The 19,704-nt window shown below is 34.3% G+C and overlaps 1 protein-coding gene across 2 annotated transcripts; it reads left to right on the forward strand.

The window, feature by feature from the left end:
• The first annotated feature begins 8,309 nt into the window (after positions 1-8,309).
• On the forward strand, positions 8,310-19,205 carry LOC128672059 (MORN repeat-containing protein 5-like). Of its 2 annotated transcripts, XM_053748955.2 has the most exons (9): positions 8,310-8,462; positions 10,185-10,243; positions 10,860-10,913; positions 12,328-12,405; positions 13,740-13,864; positions 14,269-14,455; positions 16,290-16,457; positions 17,428-17,638; positions 18,884-19,205. In XM_053748955.2, the coding sequence occupies exons 3-9, from the start codon at positions 10,879-10,881 to the stop codon at positions 19,055-19,057; spliced, it is 978 nt and encodes a 325-aa protein (XP_053604930.1). In that variant the 5' UTR covers positions 8,310-8,462; positions 10,185-10,243; positions 10,860-10,878; the 3' UTR covers positions 19,058-19,205. The 2 variants fall into 2 exon arrangements, with proteins under 2 accessions (XP_053604930.1, XP_053604929.1); XM_053748954.1 differs by lacking the exon at positions 10,185-10,243.
• Positions 19,206-19,704: the final 499 nt, after the last annotated feature.

Below are 19,704 nucleotides of genomic sequence, written 5' to 3' on the forward strand. Positions count from 1 at the left end.
ATTTAACGTACGGGTAGACTCTGCGTTAAACTAAACTGTAAGTTTTATACGAGTACATACTTGAACATCGATATATTTACTTGATGGGAATAGCATATATATATTTTTAATCTGAACAGATATAATACTATTCAGATTAAAAAATATATTTCACATTCATCACAATGACAGCGTTCAGAGACTACGGTAACAATTCATAATATTTCTTTTTAAAGTTATAGTTTGTTTTAACAACGGCATACTTAATAACTTAAAATTGCGACTCATTTTGAGAAAATTGTAAATGAGGTACGTAGAAACTCATAGACCAACTGGCTAACATAAGTAGTTTAGAAAATAACTACCCCTAACTCCTATCAAATGACGTTGGATATCTTTTTCAGTTAATTTCAAAAGCTTTAGGTACATACGCAGTTGTGTTAAGTGAAAACTTTAGATGTGTTTCATAATAAATAAATAGTTTTCCAGTTTTGATTTGTAGTATAAAAAAATATTAACATTTACAAATAGTTAAAACATCCTTACAGTTTCCCAAATCGACGCTATAAATTATACTGTTGCTGTCTTCGACTTGGTCCGCGGCTTCGCTCGGATAAAAACATAATAAACAATATAATAACTATAGATATATACTTAAACCTTTCTCAGAAATCACACTATCTATTGGTGAAAACTGCATGAAAATCCGTCCATTAGTTTTTGAATTTATCACGAACAGACAGACGCGGCAGAAGATTTTGTTTTTTAATATGTAAGGCGAAAGAAACGTTTTACGACCTGTTGCGAAAGAGACGGCTAAAGGATTGTCACTTATTCTGTGATCTAGTCTGCTATGTTACTATAATAATTATCTCAACAGATGCAATGCATTAAAGAAAATTAACAAATATAATACGGTCATCTTACAAAAAGTGAATAATGAACAAATTGTCACAATACCAACCATAATTTTTTTCTTGTTTCCTAGAGTTAACTTAAATTATGATGATGCCTAATAATTTACAAACTGAGATCTGTCCGAATCGAATAAATTGATCATGAATCGGCACTTATCATAAACGTTCATTCGAGAAATTATTCGGCCGAATGAATTAAAATTGCTGAGAACAAAATTTCTAGTCTAACTTCAAGACAACCTTGTTAAAAATTCAAACAGTCACTGGCTCGGACAATTTTAATTAATGACCTAAATATAGACCTTACCTTCAGTTGATTTATTAAAAGCTAGCCGTCTCCCTGAGAGCAACAGCTAGTTATAAATAAATTCATTGCTTATACTCAAAACCTTTGAGTAAAAACTACAGTGACGATTATTTGTATCACACAGTCACAATCTTGATTTCAGTATACATATAATATTTTTTGTCTTTTTTTGTATTGTCTAATAATAAATGATTTTATCTGTGTACAAAATAAAAATAAATAACTATTACGTATATTCAAGGCGACAAAAAAGAAAACAAGCGACACAGTCGTATTGTTTCAATTCACAGGTCTCCAGCATACAATCGCCATATTGCCTCATCCATTCATGTTCACTAGGAAATAGAGACAAAAGAAAGAATTCAATGAATGCGTATGAACGTTTGAATTGTCACAAAAGTGTTATTAAACAGCTGTTGCCGGTTGCTTTGGCAATGGCTTCAAAAGCACTTTGGCCAAATGTAACCTAATTAATACAAGCAAAATGCAGGTACTGTTATAGGAGAATTGGTTTAGGTACTCAAAATATATTAGTATATTTATAGGTCAACTGTAATTTTAGAATTAATTCTGAATAAAAAAAATATTTCACTTTGACTACCGTCCTTTCTCTTTGCTTTAGTTAAGTATATGTATAGGTAAATACATTTATGTACATAAATATTATTTTACATAAATGTATTACCTATTTTGTGTAAGTACTTACACCTAAAATAAACCTAACTTATATTATAAATGCGAAAATAAGTTTGTTTGTTACCTCTGCATAGTCTATCTACTTAACCAATCTTTTTGAAATTAGGCATACATGTAGATTGAAGTATGGAAAAAAACATAGAGAAGCTTTCATCCCGGAAAATAACTGTTCCTCGTGGAAAATTTACGCGGACGAAGCCGCGGGCAATATCTAGTGTGTACATAAATTAACATAAATTAAAAAGTAACATAAATGAGTTTCTATTGTACCGTCCAAAGCGCTTGTTTGAAAAGACACTTTCTCTGTGTCCAATCGAATGTATCTAGCGATCGAAAAAGGTCGAGCCTTTTAGCCCTTTTTTAAGACTCGCCGCTTTATAGCGAGGGCTAGAAGGCTAAAAGGCTAAATAGCTCTTAAGCCCTCGAGGCTAATTGTATTTATGGCTTTTGAAGGCTCGAGCCTTATAAATTTAAAGCTTGCGAGTCTTTTTTAAAGGCGGGCTTTTTTTCTAAAATTGTTCACTAAAAAAGGCTTGAGGCTTTTTAGGCATAGGCTTTTTTAAAGTCTTTTTAGATATAATATTATTTGACACTATTAGGTACTAATTAGGTCTAAAGGTGGTATCGATGATTGGTTTAAATATAGCAAAAACATAAACAATTACATAATTTTTGGTACATTTAATAATAAAATATAAAACCAGTATACGTTGACACTTGGTTATAAAGATTTACTAAGTCATAAGAGGCCAACTTAAAATAGTCATTGTTCCAAAAAGAAAAACAGCCGATTTTCATTAGGTATGGCAATGAAATGAAATTGTAAATAAATAAAGGATGTGTTAATAAAAATACAGTATCATATTTAAAAAATATAAAAATGAAATTAAACGTAATAAATATAACCAATGACACAACTTGGATATCTACTCATTTTCATTGTCGGAATCATCAAAACTTGGCAAACTGATATTAGCCAAACTGTCTTCTTGGCGTATTTTTCTAATGAAATCCAGAATCTTTGAATACGTCATCGTGCGTTTTTCTGGAGGAACACGGTCGAGCTCAAAAGCTAATAATTTTGCAAACTCTTTGTTTCTTTGATCATTTGGTTGCTGCTCTGAGCACAGGTGGATATCGTCTACCACTACCACATTCAATTGTGCTCGCACATCGGATGAGTCCCATCGATTTCTTTTATATATGGCACAATCCATAATATCTTCTTGTCGTACCTGTACTCCTTTGTCCAATTGTTTTTTTGATGATGATTCTGGTTTTAACTTTTCTTCATTTAAAGATAACTTCCTCTTCTTCTCGCGAGATAAACCAGGTAAAATACTCGGAGAACACGGAGGAGACCCGTCATCACTAGACATTTTTATTATATAATAAAAATGAAATGTATTATCTTAACGAGCCAAGAAATCACAATTGCTAATGATTAACAGATTACAAAATAGTAAAAATATCCAAAAAGTTGTGGGTAGGTGAAATGTTGACCTACCCACAACTTTTTTGATATTTTGGATATTTTTTTTAAACTTCAAGTTACAATATAATATATTGGATCTTTAACCACTGCGCATAACATATCCAAAAGAAAAGTGATTAAAAAGAAAAACATTCTTTAAAAAAAATATTTATTTAATTAGAGTTCCATCTTTAAAAATACTCGACTCTTTTGAGGATTAGGTTAATAGAAACGTAATGAATTATAAATGAAAGTTTTATTATGTATTATACATAGGCTGCTATTTATGTATCCGGAATAACAAAATTAAACAAACATATATTATTACATATGGTTTTATTGTTTCTCGAAGTATTCTCCGCGATGATCTATGCACTTCTGCATACGATGAAACCAATTTTCAAAGCACTTTTTCCATTCTGATTGAGGTATGTCCAAAACGTGTGTTTTGAACGCATCAACGGCCTATTCGCGGCTCGAAAAACGTTGACCACGTAATTTTTTTTTAATGTTTGGAAATAAATAAAAATCATTGGGTGCCAGGTCGGGGCTGTACGGCGGATGACCCGTCAATTCAATCTTTTGACCCTCCAAAAAATTATTTGTTTCAGCCGACTTGTGGCAGCTAGCATTGCGTGATGAAGTATGATTCTGCGTTGTGGGTTGTTCTTTCGTATTTTTTCAAAGACTTCTGGCAAACAAATGGTGGTGTACCATTCAGAATTAACCGTCCTACTATTCTCTAGTGGCACTGTAGCTACATGTCCGTTGATACCAAAAAAACAAGCGACCATTTGCTTTAAAGTGCTTCTCGCACGAACAACTTTTGTTGGATTCGGTTCATCTTGAAAGACCCACACCGTTGACTGCTGTTTAGTTTCAGGGTCATAAGCATAGATCCAGGTTTCGTCACCTGTGTAGATATTATAAACAGCTTTTGACGTGCCACGGTTGTATTTTTTTATCATTTTCTTACACCAGTCGACACGAGCCTGTTTTTGATCTACGCTCAAGTTGTGCGGAATCCAACGCGAACAAATTTTTTTAACAATTAAATGTTCGTGTAATATCGCGTGTATACTCGTCATACTAATGCCCAGAGACGCCTCTATCTCGCGGTATGTAACATGACGATCTTGCATTACTAATTGTCGCACAGCATCAATATTTTGTTGTACCACTACCGATTTAGGACGACCCTCCTTAATTTCATCCGTGAGCATAGACCGTCCACGTTGAAATTCCTTAAACCAATAATACACAGTGGTTTTCGATGGTGCTTCATCTCCAAAAGTTAAAATCAGTTGTTCGATGCACTGTTTTTGAGTTAATCCACGCCGAAAATCATAATAAATCATCGCGCGAAAATGTTCACGAGTTAAATCCATGGCAATGAAGACAAGCTATTTTCAAAATTGGCGCCAATTGAAAAAAACAAATGACAGGGACATGAAAAATATTTATTCTCTAGCCGAAGAGTTCTATTTTCATATGTTGTAATTACTTTTTAAATATTCTAGAATTATTGGCCAGTTCCGGATACATAAATAGCAGCCCTCGTAACAGTTTAACATATTTTAAATCAATTAATGAAATAAAAAAAGCATAGGTAAAACATCGTTAGGTACGCGAACATTAATCACCAAAAACGTTTAGCCAGGATGAAAGGCACATTGAGGATTGTATGCTTTTATTACTCAAACGATTCCTTTTCTTATTGATTAAATTTCCAGCTTTGGAAAATGACTGTTCACTGGGAACGCTTGTAGCTGGTATACATAAAATATCAAAAGCCATCTTTTGTAAGCGTGGTAAGTTTAATTGTTGGTTTTTCCACCAGTCTATTACATCAGTGTCTTCGGGTTCAATCGGTAGGGATAAATATTTTTCCAGCTCATTATTATCAAGTCTTCTTTTTTTATAAATTGAAGAAAAAATATTGTTATTGACTCCAGATGCACCGGAAGATTCCGATAGATCGGATTGCTGTTCAGCTGCTTGATTTCCAAGATTGTATCTGGTATTAAAAAGTAATGTCATAGAAGTGAGGGGATCTTCAGTACCATTGTAATTTTCGGAGTAATAATCATTTTTTAATCTTGGATCGAGTATAATAGAAAACATAGCATACTCAGTGCGTAGCAAGGGAAAATATTCTTGCAATTTGTTGAGCATGGCTCCAGAAATTTTTTTCTTAAGATCATTATCCATCTCCTCGGCATTAGAAAGTCGATTCATTAGGACGTCTACTATAGGTACTACATAGTAAATACTTGGGTATTTTGACTTAGATAGTAAAAGTGTGGCATCGTAAAACGGCTTTAGCAAGTCAATCAATAATTTAACATCAGCCCACATGATTTCTTCAATATTGGAATTTCGAAATTCCCTATCATTCTGACAAAGATCATTGAGAACTGCTTTCATTTTATATGCACGCTCAAGCATAAGGTAGGTCGAATTCCACCTTATGTTAATTTCTTTTAGTAAAGCTAATTGCGGAATATCTAATTCTGCACACTTTTCAAAATAGGTCTGCTTTTTTTTAGTGGAAAAATTTATTAAGTTAACAAGTTTACTCACAGCTGAAATAGGCTCTTCAACTTCTTTTAGACCTTTCTTTACTACCAAATTTAAAATGTGTGCCAAACATCTAGTGTGAATCACATCATCATAATCATCATTACATAAAGTCAGTAATTGTAAACATTTCACATTTACTTTCTCGTTATCTGTAGTAATGGACATAATTCTTTTATGTAAAGCATATAAATTGAAGATTTCTACAATTTTATGTAATATCTGTTCAGCTTTATGTGGATACGGTATTAAATCGAAGTCCAGGATAAATGACTGTAATGCACCATTATCTATTAAGTGCGCAGTAACAACTACGTATGGTTTGTTCGTGACGGAGGTCCAAAAGTCAAAAGTCAAAGAAATTTTATTTGTAATCATTTTGATTTTCTCTATAACTTCAGGTTGTTTCTGTTTAAATAGTTTGTGAATGTTTGATTTAAGTGACGTTGAACTTAATGGCGAGTATTTAGGATTTATCTCAGCCATTAATTTTTTAAAATGTTCTTCTTCTACAAGTTTAAACGGATGGTTGCCGTGAACGATAAAATTAAGCACTAGTCGGTCATACAGTGCCTTTTTATGTTTGCTCAATGTCAATGCAGAAGTATTGCTGGTTGAGGTTGAGGGGCCTTCAATGCCTTCATGACTTAGCAAATGATTTTTTAGCGTAGAATGTGACGATTTTATCGAAAATGGTTTTTTACATATTTTACATTTAAGCCCACTGTCATTCTTCGTGTAATATGTATTCCTCAGCTTTTTATATTTTTTTTTAGGATTCGGAGAAGACTCAATACTCACATTTTCTCTAGAACTCGTAAATGTGACATCAGTAGACACATCCAAATCACCATCAAATCCATCATTTTCCATTTTGGCGCAAAGATAACGAGTAATAGTAACCAACGCGCTAAAATATAATTCCAACCCAATGTTTCAGTTCAATTGATGAACCAGTATTTATTTACGATATTAACCGCAACACAATATACTAACAGATATTTAACTTAACACATTTCCTGGTCATGATACGAACAACAATTCGAATAGAACGATATTAAAACGAATGAATGACGTAAATTAAACCGGGCATCCAGCAACGCATAAGAACAAATATACCTACCTACCCTCACATTAAAATATTAAACACCACGGAAATAAGTATTTTTCTTTGTCATTTCCAAGATAATAATGGCGAAATAGGAATCGATGTTATTTTGAAAATTGTAAAAAAATAATATTCACGTAAGTACAAAATTAATAAAATACAGTCTTATTTTTAAAATAAGTCTAAATTTGACTGGCCTCGTGGCGTAGTGGTTAGTGACACTGACAGATAATCCGGAGGTCGTGGGTTCGATTCCCACCCAGAACAATTGTTTGTGCGATGAACATGATAATTTATTCTGTGTCTGGGTGTTTTATCTATAATATGTATGTATTTAGAAATTTATATTTATTAATTGTTTTTACTACCCATGGCGTTATATGAATGTAGTGACATATTTATTATTATTAGCCAATGTCCAGCAGTGGACGTCCATCGGCTGAGACGACGATTTATTATTATAATTAATATTGTAGCCATCGCTATAAAACGGTGAGTCTTAAAAAAAGGCTATAAGGAGCCTTTTTGACCGCTAAAATGATAAAACTCTAATTACGACGCCAGTCTTGTAAAAAGGCTTTAAAAAAAGCCTAGGCCTAAAAAAGCCTTAAGCTCTTTTTTAGTGAGCAATTTTAGAACTACTGTTTCGTGAGTCCGCCTTTAAAAAAGACTCGCAAGCTTTTAATAGGGCTAAAAGGCTCGAGCCTTTTCGACCGCTACAATTGTGAGTCCGCCTTTAAAAAAGACTCGCAACTTTAAATTTAGGGCTAAAAGGCTCGAGCCTTTTTGACCGCTAAATGTATCTCACATCTGCATATATTGCTATGTAGATATCCCGGTCGCATATCATGGGTTCCTATTTAATGAAACTGCCATGTAGGTATGTTTACGTACCTATCTTCATAATAAATAATTAAATAATCTTCTTTCGAACTCAGTATTATGTAATCTTAAATCGAGGATAGAGATATTAGTGTATATTTTGTATATAAATAAATACCAAAACTCTAGACAACCAAAACATGCACGACAGCTCTCTTATATAGATGAAATCAGATCAGAAAACAAGATCAAAATTGGTTCAGCCGTTTGGCTTCTATAATGCCACGAACAGACATACAGATACACAGACTCCACTGCTTATATGGTCGGGGCTTAAAAAATAGGTTAAGTGTTTATGGGAAAAAAATATTAAAAACCATACAACCTACTTTAAAAATAAATTTAAAATTGAAAAATATTGTTCTTTGATGTATTAATTGACATATCCATCATTTTTTATTATTTTTTGCGAAGATAATGTATATTTTTTTAGCATATTTACTATAAGGACCTGCAATAGAACAATACTAAGTATAATAGAACACCAATCACTCCGGACTCGTTGGAGAATCCACAAAAGTAAGTATTTTGTATAAACAAGCAATCGATACGTCCGCGGTAGGTAGGTAACTATTTTACTCCTGAAACTCCTATCTCCATGCTAAATTTCATCATATATAAAAAGGCCATTATTTTCTACGGGTCCCCTCTATATGGCAGAATTTCGATGCTCCGAAAAGAGCGATCTCATCTTTTACCAGGGCGTTCGGGTCGATTGTGCTCGCAACCTGATTGTCGGTAGAGAACCAGGAAACAAGATATGCCCATTTAGTGGCACACACACACACAAACAATCGCATTGATTAGGTACTTTCTTCAGTATACTTTGATGTAGGTTATGAAACCAGGAATTAATATTCAGTTTTAATATTCAATAACATGTGCGACCAGGTTAAACTATGCCTTAGAAATTGTTGTCGGTAACATTAAAGTTAACGATGACAATAAACGTATAAGAGACGCTGCAGAGGCGAGCTCCAGGGCCGGATTTAGGGGAGGGCAGGCGGGGCTAATACCCAGGGATCTAATACACAAATTCGAATTCTATCATTTATTCAGAAACTAAACACGTTTTCACGTCAAATTTTGTTTATTTGTAATTTCTCAGAAAGCTACAAACTACTGACAAAAGAGAGGCACCCATAGTAAAAATTAGTAAATGAGACAGCAACTATTCACCTCTTCGCGTATCCCCTGTTTCATTCAGGGCTGTGACGCCGCAAAGCCCGGATCAGGTTAAAATACAAATATTAAATTTGGGAAGATTCGGCTGTGATTTTACGACCTGCGCGACTTCTTTGGAAATGTTATTGATGCCGCTTAGCTGTCAAGAATTTCTACTCCCTTACTCGACGCATATGATCCATATCCACGATTATGATGTGGTCCTGTTCTCCACACGTCTCAAGTAGGGCCCATTCTCTAAATCCTACCCTGATGAGCTATGCTATGCTTTAGTTCCCATTCAAATCCATTGATGAAATGCAATACAAAACGATATCGAGATGGTTTAGAGACTTGAGTTTATGTTGTAGTCTGGACGAAAGTCTCTCGTCTGAAGAAGCCTTTACTAAAGATATATTTGAAATTATTGAGAGGAAGAAGCAAATAATTGTCTATTATACCAAGAAAACCTGACTTACATAAAATTAACTTATTCTTAATAAAAGGCCGGAACTGCCGTTTAAGTGCAATAAAAGTTTTGTCCGTCTGTCCGTCCTATTGATGTGAAATTTCACTGTTTCATTATAAATAATGCATGTAGTGAACCGTATGACCGTGACCGTGCGAATGGTAGGGAATACTAAACCTGAGCGCACAATGGCGGACGTTTCACCTACGGATTTCCCTTGATCTTCTTTCGTTTCTCTTATTATACCATCACCCCATCCCAGTTCCCAAGCCCTTGGCGACACCTGACGTTGTGTGACACAAAAACCTAGAGAGCCTAGACTCTTAATTGTAAATTAATGTCAGTGAGAAGAGGCAGTTTGTTAGTTGGTACTGTCTAATGTCTACTGTATGTTAAATCTTAAATTAATGTCAGTGAGAAGAGGCAGTTTGTTAGTTGGTACTGTCTAATGTCTACTGTATGTTAAATCTTAAATTAATGTCAGTGAGAAGAGGCAGTTTGTTAGTTGGTACTGTCTAATGTCTACTGTATGTTAAATCTTAAATTAATGTCAGTGAGAAGAGGCAGTTTGTTAGTTGGTACTGTCTAATGTCTACTGTATGTTAAAGTTGCCATGCACGGATCTCTGTCATGATAGTAGGGGTGAATCTGCAAGTAACTTGGACAGGTTGGTGTGTTGTTGAATTAACTATTATAATTCTAAAAACAGTGTTACAGAAATCTGACAAACACTGGTTCACTTAATTTTTAACTTAATCCTTAAGTTTACAATGGAATATTTGAACAAGAGTAATTGCCCAATTTTTGGATGGCTAGGTCACGAAGACAAACGTGCTGATATCACATCTATCAGAATCTGACACAGAATCTATTCTGTGATATGAACAGGACAATTGTGTTTCGCCAAAAAGATTTTAAACGTCTTTATCGCAAGGATAATTATGTTTGAAGGAAAGAAAGTATTCAGACATATGGTCTTTATAACTAGCTGGCCCCGAGACTTCGTTCACGTGGGAATTTCGGCATTAAAAGCAATTGTAACCCTGTGTGTTATTTCAGGTTATATTCTATCTGTGTACCACATTTCATAACAATCCGTTCAGTAGATTTTGCGTAAGAAAGTAATAAACATTCACATAGATACCCGCCTCAAACATACAAACTCACAAAGTCACAAACTCACAAACGCTTACCTCTTTATAATAACAGTATAGATTAGGATAGTATATTCGTAGTCTTATACCGTTATTAATTCGCATTTAACCAACTAATTTTATTTATAGGTCTGGCAACTATCCCAATATGTCAAAACTGAAAGACAAGAGAGAGAGTGTAAAGTAAGTTACACAATTTTATGGGTAGTCTGTCATGAATATGACATAGTATAATCACAGTTTATAATAAGACTCGCAGTTGACCGACAAGTTTGATGTTGAAGGAAATCGCAAGCCTTTAGACTTTAATTGACAATATCCCTACTGGCTCTTGACGTGTCATACAAATTCATGACGACCTCCGCGGTGTAGTGGTCACTACGCCCGTCCGTCCGCTATCTGGAGGTACGGAGGTACTTTTAATTCCCAGCGAAATTCAATAACGAATATTTCGGATCACAGATATTTATCTGCGTTTCTCTCCCAGAAACGCAGATGACAAACTTGCTGTGTGCATTTCATATTATTATTAAATTTTATATTGTATAAAACGATATCATTCCAACGACCACGGGTTGCATCAGGCAACATTTCCCTTTTCCGACTATACTTTTTAAAAAGTATCAGATGCGATCCACCCGCCCCTCACCTCTCCAAAATGACTGTAAGAACCGTGTACATAGTCTATGGCCGTGTTATATAACTGAAGATGTACCTACGCATGAGGCAAACTTTTACAGCTTTAAAAATTACAACAAAGAGCCTATACAAAAACAATAGCTACTATTTATAGTAATTATAGCTAAAGGAAATATAATATATAAAAGAATATTAGTTACGTGCTGTTTGGCCTCATAAAACGAAATTACTTTTCGACAAGTATAGTGCCACGTCTTGCGTAGACCGGCAAATTAAGTAGTAATCTACAAATAATAATTAGTAATCATAAGTAATCTACAAACAATAATAAGTAATCTACAAACAATAATATGTAAACTACAAATAATAATAAGTAATCTACAAACAATAATAAGTAATCTACAAACAATAATAAGTAATCTACAAACAATAATAAGTAATCTACAAAAAATAATAAGTAATCTACAAACAAACAAACAAAGTAATAATAAGTAATCTACAAACGTCGGGCTATGCCGCTCCCGCCTGGTCCTGGCTGAAGGGGCAAACCCAAGAAATGCTTGATGTCGTCAAGGATGATGTGCGTGCCTACGACCTAGGGATGCCGACGACCGTGCGAAGTAGAGACGCAAAAGTAGGAAAGCGGACCCTGGGCTCCGATGCTCAACGGCTGAGGAAATAACCGAGAAAATGCTCAGATGAGAGAGAGACTTGTCGACATGTATATCAAAAATAGTAATTTGAATAATTACTTAAATATATATTTTATTTTAAGAAGATAAAGTTTATTTTTTCCTTTGTATGACATATTTCCAAAATAAACAAATTACCAGCTATAATAATGTCAATAATGTCCAGTCATAATAATAGTCGGACGAGAGCGAGAATAGAACTTCCTATTAATATTAATTTATATTATCTTATATATTAATATTAATTTATATTCTCTTTTTTCCAGACGGCCCTCTGTGTCGGATAAGTCACTATATGAAAACCTCATGAGGAAGTTTTCCGAGAACCACAAAGAAGAATGCAAGTATGTTGGGGATTTTTTTTTTCACTCCAAAGCCCATTAAAGAGATCTTTGGAAATATTCCTACTTATCATTTTCTAGTACTGCTTCGCACTTTGCAGTTACCAATATTCATTATACATACGAGTATATAAACCAATCCTATATATTTGTGTACTAAATAAAATAAGAAATAAATAAAAGCAGAAAATTCTACTTTATTATTATAATGACAATGTACAAAATTATGAATTAGCGCATCCGTATAAAAACCATGAATAATTCGTAGTCAAAACAAATATATAATCAGTTTCTAGTACATATACACATTTATTTGACAATCACGGCTTTCACACTTGTATGATACTGGTCCTATTATAGTTAAATTCTTCACATTGTAACCAGAATACTATAAAATAGGATTTTTCCTTGGCAAGAATGCATCAGATTAAATATTAGAAAGTGGATCCTTTCTGGAATAAAATAGGTATAACGCCTTTGGCTCTTTACCAATAAATATAGGTTTAATAACTTTCACTTACCAAAATAGGATATTAGGGCTTAGCGCCGTATATCAAATAATAAATGGGCTATAAAATATCAAATAATAACGTAATGTAGTACCGTTCGATCTCGCATAATCAGTAAAATATATGCCGCCTTTACTATGAATAACAAAGCATCTATTTTTACCACAGTCAATACTTCTATATATATTAGTTAATAATAGTTATTTAATCCGCAACATGCTTCGTCATTATAAAATAGTATACAATCCACAACCTGCTTCGCCAAAATATATATAAATTAATCTAAAAAGGCCACCCCGTATTGTACTCGGCTCAAAAGTACCCATAACACTCGCCGCATTTCCCCTCTGAACGGCTATGCATATCCTTTGCGACAGATATCATAAGGAACGTCGGTTTTCCAACACCCCTGTAACTTCAAAAGCCACAGGCACCTATGTTTATAATCATACAAAGGATGGTTTAAAACTCCACTGAGACTACCAAAACATGTCTCTGTTTAATAACAACAGTCATTTCCTAAAAGCACTTCTTCCTTTTCCACTATACGAATATATCTTGTACATATTCGTATTTTGTGATATGACTATTGACATTGTGCCATATTCTGTGTCGTGTCAAAAAATTCCAAAAATGGCTTGTAAGGAAGTTTTCGTATTCGTCACAGTGAACGCTACTGATGATCACAGTGATGACTACTTTTGTGTTCATTAACTTGAAACTTCGTATTAAAGGTACTTATTTTTGTGACAGCCTGGATACATACAAATAGTCTATAACTAGTTTTTGTAACATAGTTGAATAAAAATAAAATAAAAAATATTACAGGTCTATGACAGTGGACATACCGAAGGTGGTTCGCCGGGTCAAGGAGTTCCCCACAGGCTCTCAATACGATGGCACGTGGGATGTACTGGGCATGAGCGGTGTAGGCACTTACACGTTTCCAAACGGTAAATCTACTTTATTGCATCCTTTCTTCAGTAATCTCATATTGTTGAATTTGGGCTTCAAATGTTTTCCATGATTTATGCTTCAAGTTCAAATGTTCTTTACAAAACCGTTTGGTTTCTGATGTGTGGTATTGGATTTTGTATCCACCTGACAAAATAATGTTTAATGTACAATGTAATGTACGTTCAATCGCGTAGGCATCAGTTTGGTGATAATGGTAACCACTGTGTAGCCGGCTAAACATACAACAAATCAGCAACAGCTTTCGTCTATCAATGTAAAATATGTCTACACGGAGGGCTTTAAAGTTCACTTTTCATTGGAAGTTATTTTGTCGAGTTGCAGCAAGTAGTCTGGTCACCTATGAGTAACATCATAAGACCTAATGACCTTTCCATTCCAGGTGTAATTTATCAAGGAGGGTTCGATGATGGCATGTTCCACGGAGAAGGTGACCTGATATACCCCTCAGGAGAAATACTATCAGCTAATTTCGATCATGGAACTGTTGTGGAGCGAACGCTCATGTTTGATGACGGCTTGGAGTATACTGAAAATGACTGGATGTATTGCCAGATGCCAGACAGAAGGTAAGGTTTTCTCTTCAACCAACCAAAGTTTATTTGCATGAATACAATTATAAGTTTAATTATAATTCAATTTATATTTTAATAAGTAATCGTATTCCTAAAAATAACTAATTGCACCGAGTCCGACCATTCCAGAAATGAATCAAAATTAGGTTAAAATCCAGTTGATGTTGGTTGCTAAGCGTCTCAAATGCACATGAATTTTGGCTCACTGAATTTTACATTTGCCCATATAAATTTTCTGGAAATCTCTGTACGATATAAAAAAAATATATATTTACCCCTCCCGTGGCGCATAAATGTCCTTTTCTTGTTGAAAGTCTGAAGATTTATGCGAGAGACTTGGGTGTAAATTTAATCGTAACCCGCTCATAACCTGAAGACTAAAGTTGACAATCCTAAAAGAAGCTCTTAGTATTATTTTAAATCTGTAAGGGCGACCTGCACAACAGTAATGTATGCAACTGGATGACTTTTAGGCGCGCTAATGCGACCGAAAATACGCTCTGATGAAGGAGGATTTGGAGGTTTTCTCTCTCTCTCTCTCTCTCTCTCTGAGGGTTTTCAAGGTTCTTCCTTAGAGCACCCAGAGTTGAGTATTCTGTTGTGCCTGCTTAGTTGGCATATAAACAACTTTCTCTCGTCTCGGGGTGGATGACCAAAATGATCCTCAAGCTTTATTGTACTGATAACTCTAAAAAACAATACCAAAAACCTTTCACGGTATAAACTTTACATTTTACGATGCCCTTAAAATAAATAATTGCGGAAATATTATGTCGTAATAAAGTAATACCTATTTGCATGATATTACTAGTAATTTCCCCTATAAACTTTATTTATACTGAACACGAAAGACAAACATTTTACAAGTGGCAACCCTAAGAATGAATTGTAACCCAAAACATCGCGGCCATGTTTTTGTCTTGCTAATCGCGTTTCTTGTCGGTTTGTTTATTTCCCCAGGATTTGAGCTCTCCGTCATCTTTCTTATCTGTGGGAGAAACGTTTTTCACTAATCACATTGCGGTTTTGTTTCATTTGTTTGTATTTATTTTAAATAAGATTTTTTGGGAAAAGTAAAATAACTTGAAAATGTTTGAGAAACATTTCATAACGATAAAATTGATGTATTTATGAAAGATAAAAATATGTCAATTCACGTACTAATTAATCTATTGATCTGAGATTAATCTACTCGTAGATGTTTTTCGTAATGACTTGAAATGACACACTTTTTTGCACAAAATTAAAATAATGAATGAACGAAAGACCAACCTTTTAAAAACCTTTTTTAAACGTCTTTTTTCTGCGTATCCCTGCCAGAATTGTATAAAGTCTTTCCGTAAAGAAAGATTGAAATTCATCGATATTTCTACGGATTTGATTCACCATGTAGTGATAAATCAAGCCTATACTTTCGCCCGCGCCTCGCTGTAATTGAACGTAATACAGGAAATTTTCACTCGATCGTTCTCTGCAGTGGTCTATTACTTTTATAGCTATACTCAGGTTTATGTTATACTAGCGATCTACCCCGGTTTGGCACGGGTGCAATATTATTATATTCATATCACTCATTTATGCCTTCCTATTTAATCACTCTATCAAACCTGCTGCGTGTAACCTGGAATAGCACTCGTATGATGTACTATTGGGCCGAAACGGGATTTCTGAAAATCAAAGTTAGGTTATGGTAGGTGTCCCAATGTAGTCGGGGATAATTTATGTTATCCTCGCAGAAGCGACAGGGGCGACTCCTTTTTATTAAACGTAATGATTAATATTGTATATTAATATCTGTTCTTTAGAAAATATCTTCCTGATATTACAGATACACCATAGAATATGAGAAAGGACTGAAACCAGTGGACCTATGCAACGTGACACCGGAGCAACCTCCCAGAGACATACCGCCGGGCTACTATGACACCGGAGACGGCTTCTACGACCCTATTACCAAAGTTATATACAAAGTAGATGATCTCAGTGCCATAATAAGGTTAGTTTTATTTTACGCAACATTGATTTTCATGACTTTTGCCAACGGTTAGTTGGTGGTTAGACGCCACCTACTGCTATGAACCGAAAGGTCCCAGATTCAAATCAAAGTCTAATTGCTCACTTGTTGTTTCTATGTTCTGCTATTTGCTACTTTGTCACTGCGCAATAGTGTTACAGAAATCAAAATATAATAAATAATATTGACGCGTTTAATGACTAATATTCGTCTGATATCCATAAAAAAGGCCTATGATCAATACTTATGAAACTATACTTTTTTCTTTATAAATTTTCGTCGTGGTATAAACGGGTCCTTTTATAAATAAACTTAACAAATTAAAAGGCCATTGAAATTATATGACGAAGCATAATTCTGCGGAGCAAAGCATTTGTAATAAAAATCTTGTGTTTCAAAGAGACAATTATAACGTTTTCACTGAGGGTTTAATTAATGGAACGTCAAACTGCAGAACGGCTCTAATTGACGGCGATTGCCTCCGCTCTCGGTGTATCGTTGCCTTTATTGGATATTGGAAAAGTTCACATTTCTTGTTTTTTATTTGACAATAAATTGTACATACAAATATAGAATCTGTACTTGAATGAAATGAAACTATCACAGAATGAATAATGAATCTCATTTCCTTTAAAAATTTCAAGTCAATTCTTTGAAAAATTTAGAAGGGATGTTACCTAGTATCTTGTTGTCATTGAAAAAAATCTCACTCAATTTATAAATATGGTGTTGATGCTCAAAGCGTTCCAAAAATTTGGTCCAATGGGTCCATTAATTACCTATATTTTATAATTATTGACAAGACTAAATAGGCACTTACATACTGACCCCGGGCTTCGCGGCGTCACAACCCCGAATGTAACCGAGAAAATGCAAGGATGAGATCCATTTTTACTTTTGAGGCGAATCTTGAAATCCCAAGATATATTGGCAACTTGACAATTGTTAACAGATCCCCATCAGCGCATGAGCAAAGGTGGATTATAGAGAACTGCCGCACCGCTCCGACGGAACAGACAGGGCCCCGGACAGACTTGTACGAAGATTGGATCGAACCCGAAATTGAAGCGGTGGAACCCCCCCTCCCCGCAGCCGTCTCCAGGGCCTGCATGTACATGTTTGCAGAACCAGATTCCGAGGAAAGCCTTCACACTGACAGTGAGGTAAGCTGGTCCGATTATAGCAGGTGGTTATTGCGCGTGAGACGGTCGCGTGGCCAATCCATGGCCCAAACATCCAAGAAATTTTGAACATTTGAATTGCTTTATATTTTTTTAATTTAAGTTTATATCATAGTTTATTTAATAGAGGACCTGAATATGCAGTTACAGCTATTAATCAATACAATTTTATTTTCATAAATATAGTAATGGGTGGACTTAAAGTATATATAATAAAGTATGTGTGACTTAAAGTGTCAGGAAATATATATGACATGCATAATAAATTCCTAAAATAACCTAAAGGCCGATTCATACATGATTAGTGAAATGCAACGTCGGCACGTGTTCAGTATCTACTAGAATATGTCAATTCTTCAATTCCCATAAGGTGGTTCAAGTTCTCTGTGGGCCTTCGGACAAAACTTGTAAATGTGCACGATGTCAATTTTGAATTTTTTGAATGATTGCCTATCACGGTGGTTAGGCGGTGCCGGAAATGAAGACCTCACTGGTGTGTGTGAATATGCCTTAAAATTATTATACTTGACTAATCCATATATATCGTTTTTAAGTTTGTTTTAATTTTTATAGTTAATTGTTATTTAGTTATAATTGTACAAAGATTTTATTAATATATTTTGTCCTTTTAATTGATATTTATTTTAATATGCTTTTTTATTTACGTTTTTCTCTTCAAAATTGTTTAATAGTGGGTCGTCGTGGTAGGTCTCATCTCTCACTAACACTAAGTTTTTTTTTTTAAACTTCCCGTCTGATATTCGCGTAAGTTATATTTATATTGGGATTTAGGAGTAATATTACGAATGTAATACAATACAATGGCACCTTTCAATTAAATTCTCTCCTCAAAATTCTACGAGGTTTTAGGAAAGTTTTACCTTTGCCTCGTCGAAAAAATATTGCAAAATCTATTTCTGACAAGATCATATAATTTGGTTGAATTCTGACTAATTTGATTTGTAGTTGAGTACCGTATCTTTAATGTATCTTAATTTTAATAAATCATATTTTTTTATTTCATGCAGTTTTTTTTACCTTGTTTTTATCGCTATATTTTCTCAAATCACAAATCTGAAGACTTTTTTTGTTTGTAATGGTCCGATTTGATGTACTGTCTTAATATATTAATTAGGAAAGATGTACCCCAGAATCCCGGAGTTCCCACAGGACCCAAGCTGCAGGCGGGTTTGTGACGCTGTCAGTACATAACATTGAAAATTCCAGGATGTAGTACATCATTGGCAAGATGCATTGGACGACTCTGACGAAACTCCATGGCGTCACCTTAAATTCCAACCATCAAGGGAAATTCAACATATAACCAAACTATTCAAAAATACTGATTACGAAGAGGAAACTGAAGAAAAAGGTGAAAGAATAACAAAAATTAAAATATAATTTACAAGTTTTATACACAATTTTTACGGTTCTTTGACATTTTTAATGATTAAAAAATGAAAATATTGATTTATTGCATATCATTTGATACTTTTTACAAGATATGTATTCAGGTTGTTCACGTTTTAAATAAACAATTTCTATTTAATCTGTATTATTAGTTAAATAATCTATAAATAATAAATAATTAAGCGCCAAAATCGTTACCTACGGTATATTTTAGTTTCCATTAATTGATGGTTGGAATACCTAAACTCTTTTCTTTTTTTTTATAGTAATCGCAGCACAGAAATGATCAATCGTGATTTATATCCAACCGATAATTATTGAATCACGCCCTTCACTTTACCTACAATTACATTGGTCAATCGAAAGAACAATAAGTCAATACACCATCGGAAATAAAACGTAGCCCTGATCAATTTGCATGGTTGCAACACGACAATCAAAATTTAATTATACTTGTACCGTGAGTTGTAACAGAGCTATCAAGTATAATTACATTTTGATTGTCGTAGAATAAGCACAGTACAGGAGGGTCTACCAAAACGAACTCCTGCTATCACAGATCCAATTTTAATCCAAGATTATATCACCAATATCCGTGACAAGCATAAAGATAGAAACAACCGGGCGTGTCTTTTACA

This window comes from Plodia interpunctella, chromosome 8, assembly GCF_027563975.2.
Source record: "Plodia interpunctella isolate USDA-ARS_2022_Savannah chromosome 8, ilPloInte3.2, whole genome shotgun sequence".
NCBI classification, from domain to species: Eukaryota; Metazoa; Arthropoda; class Insecta; order Lepidoptera; family Pyralidae; genus Plodia; species Plodia interpunctella.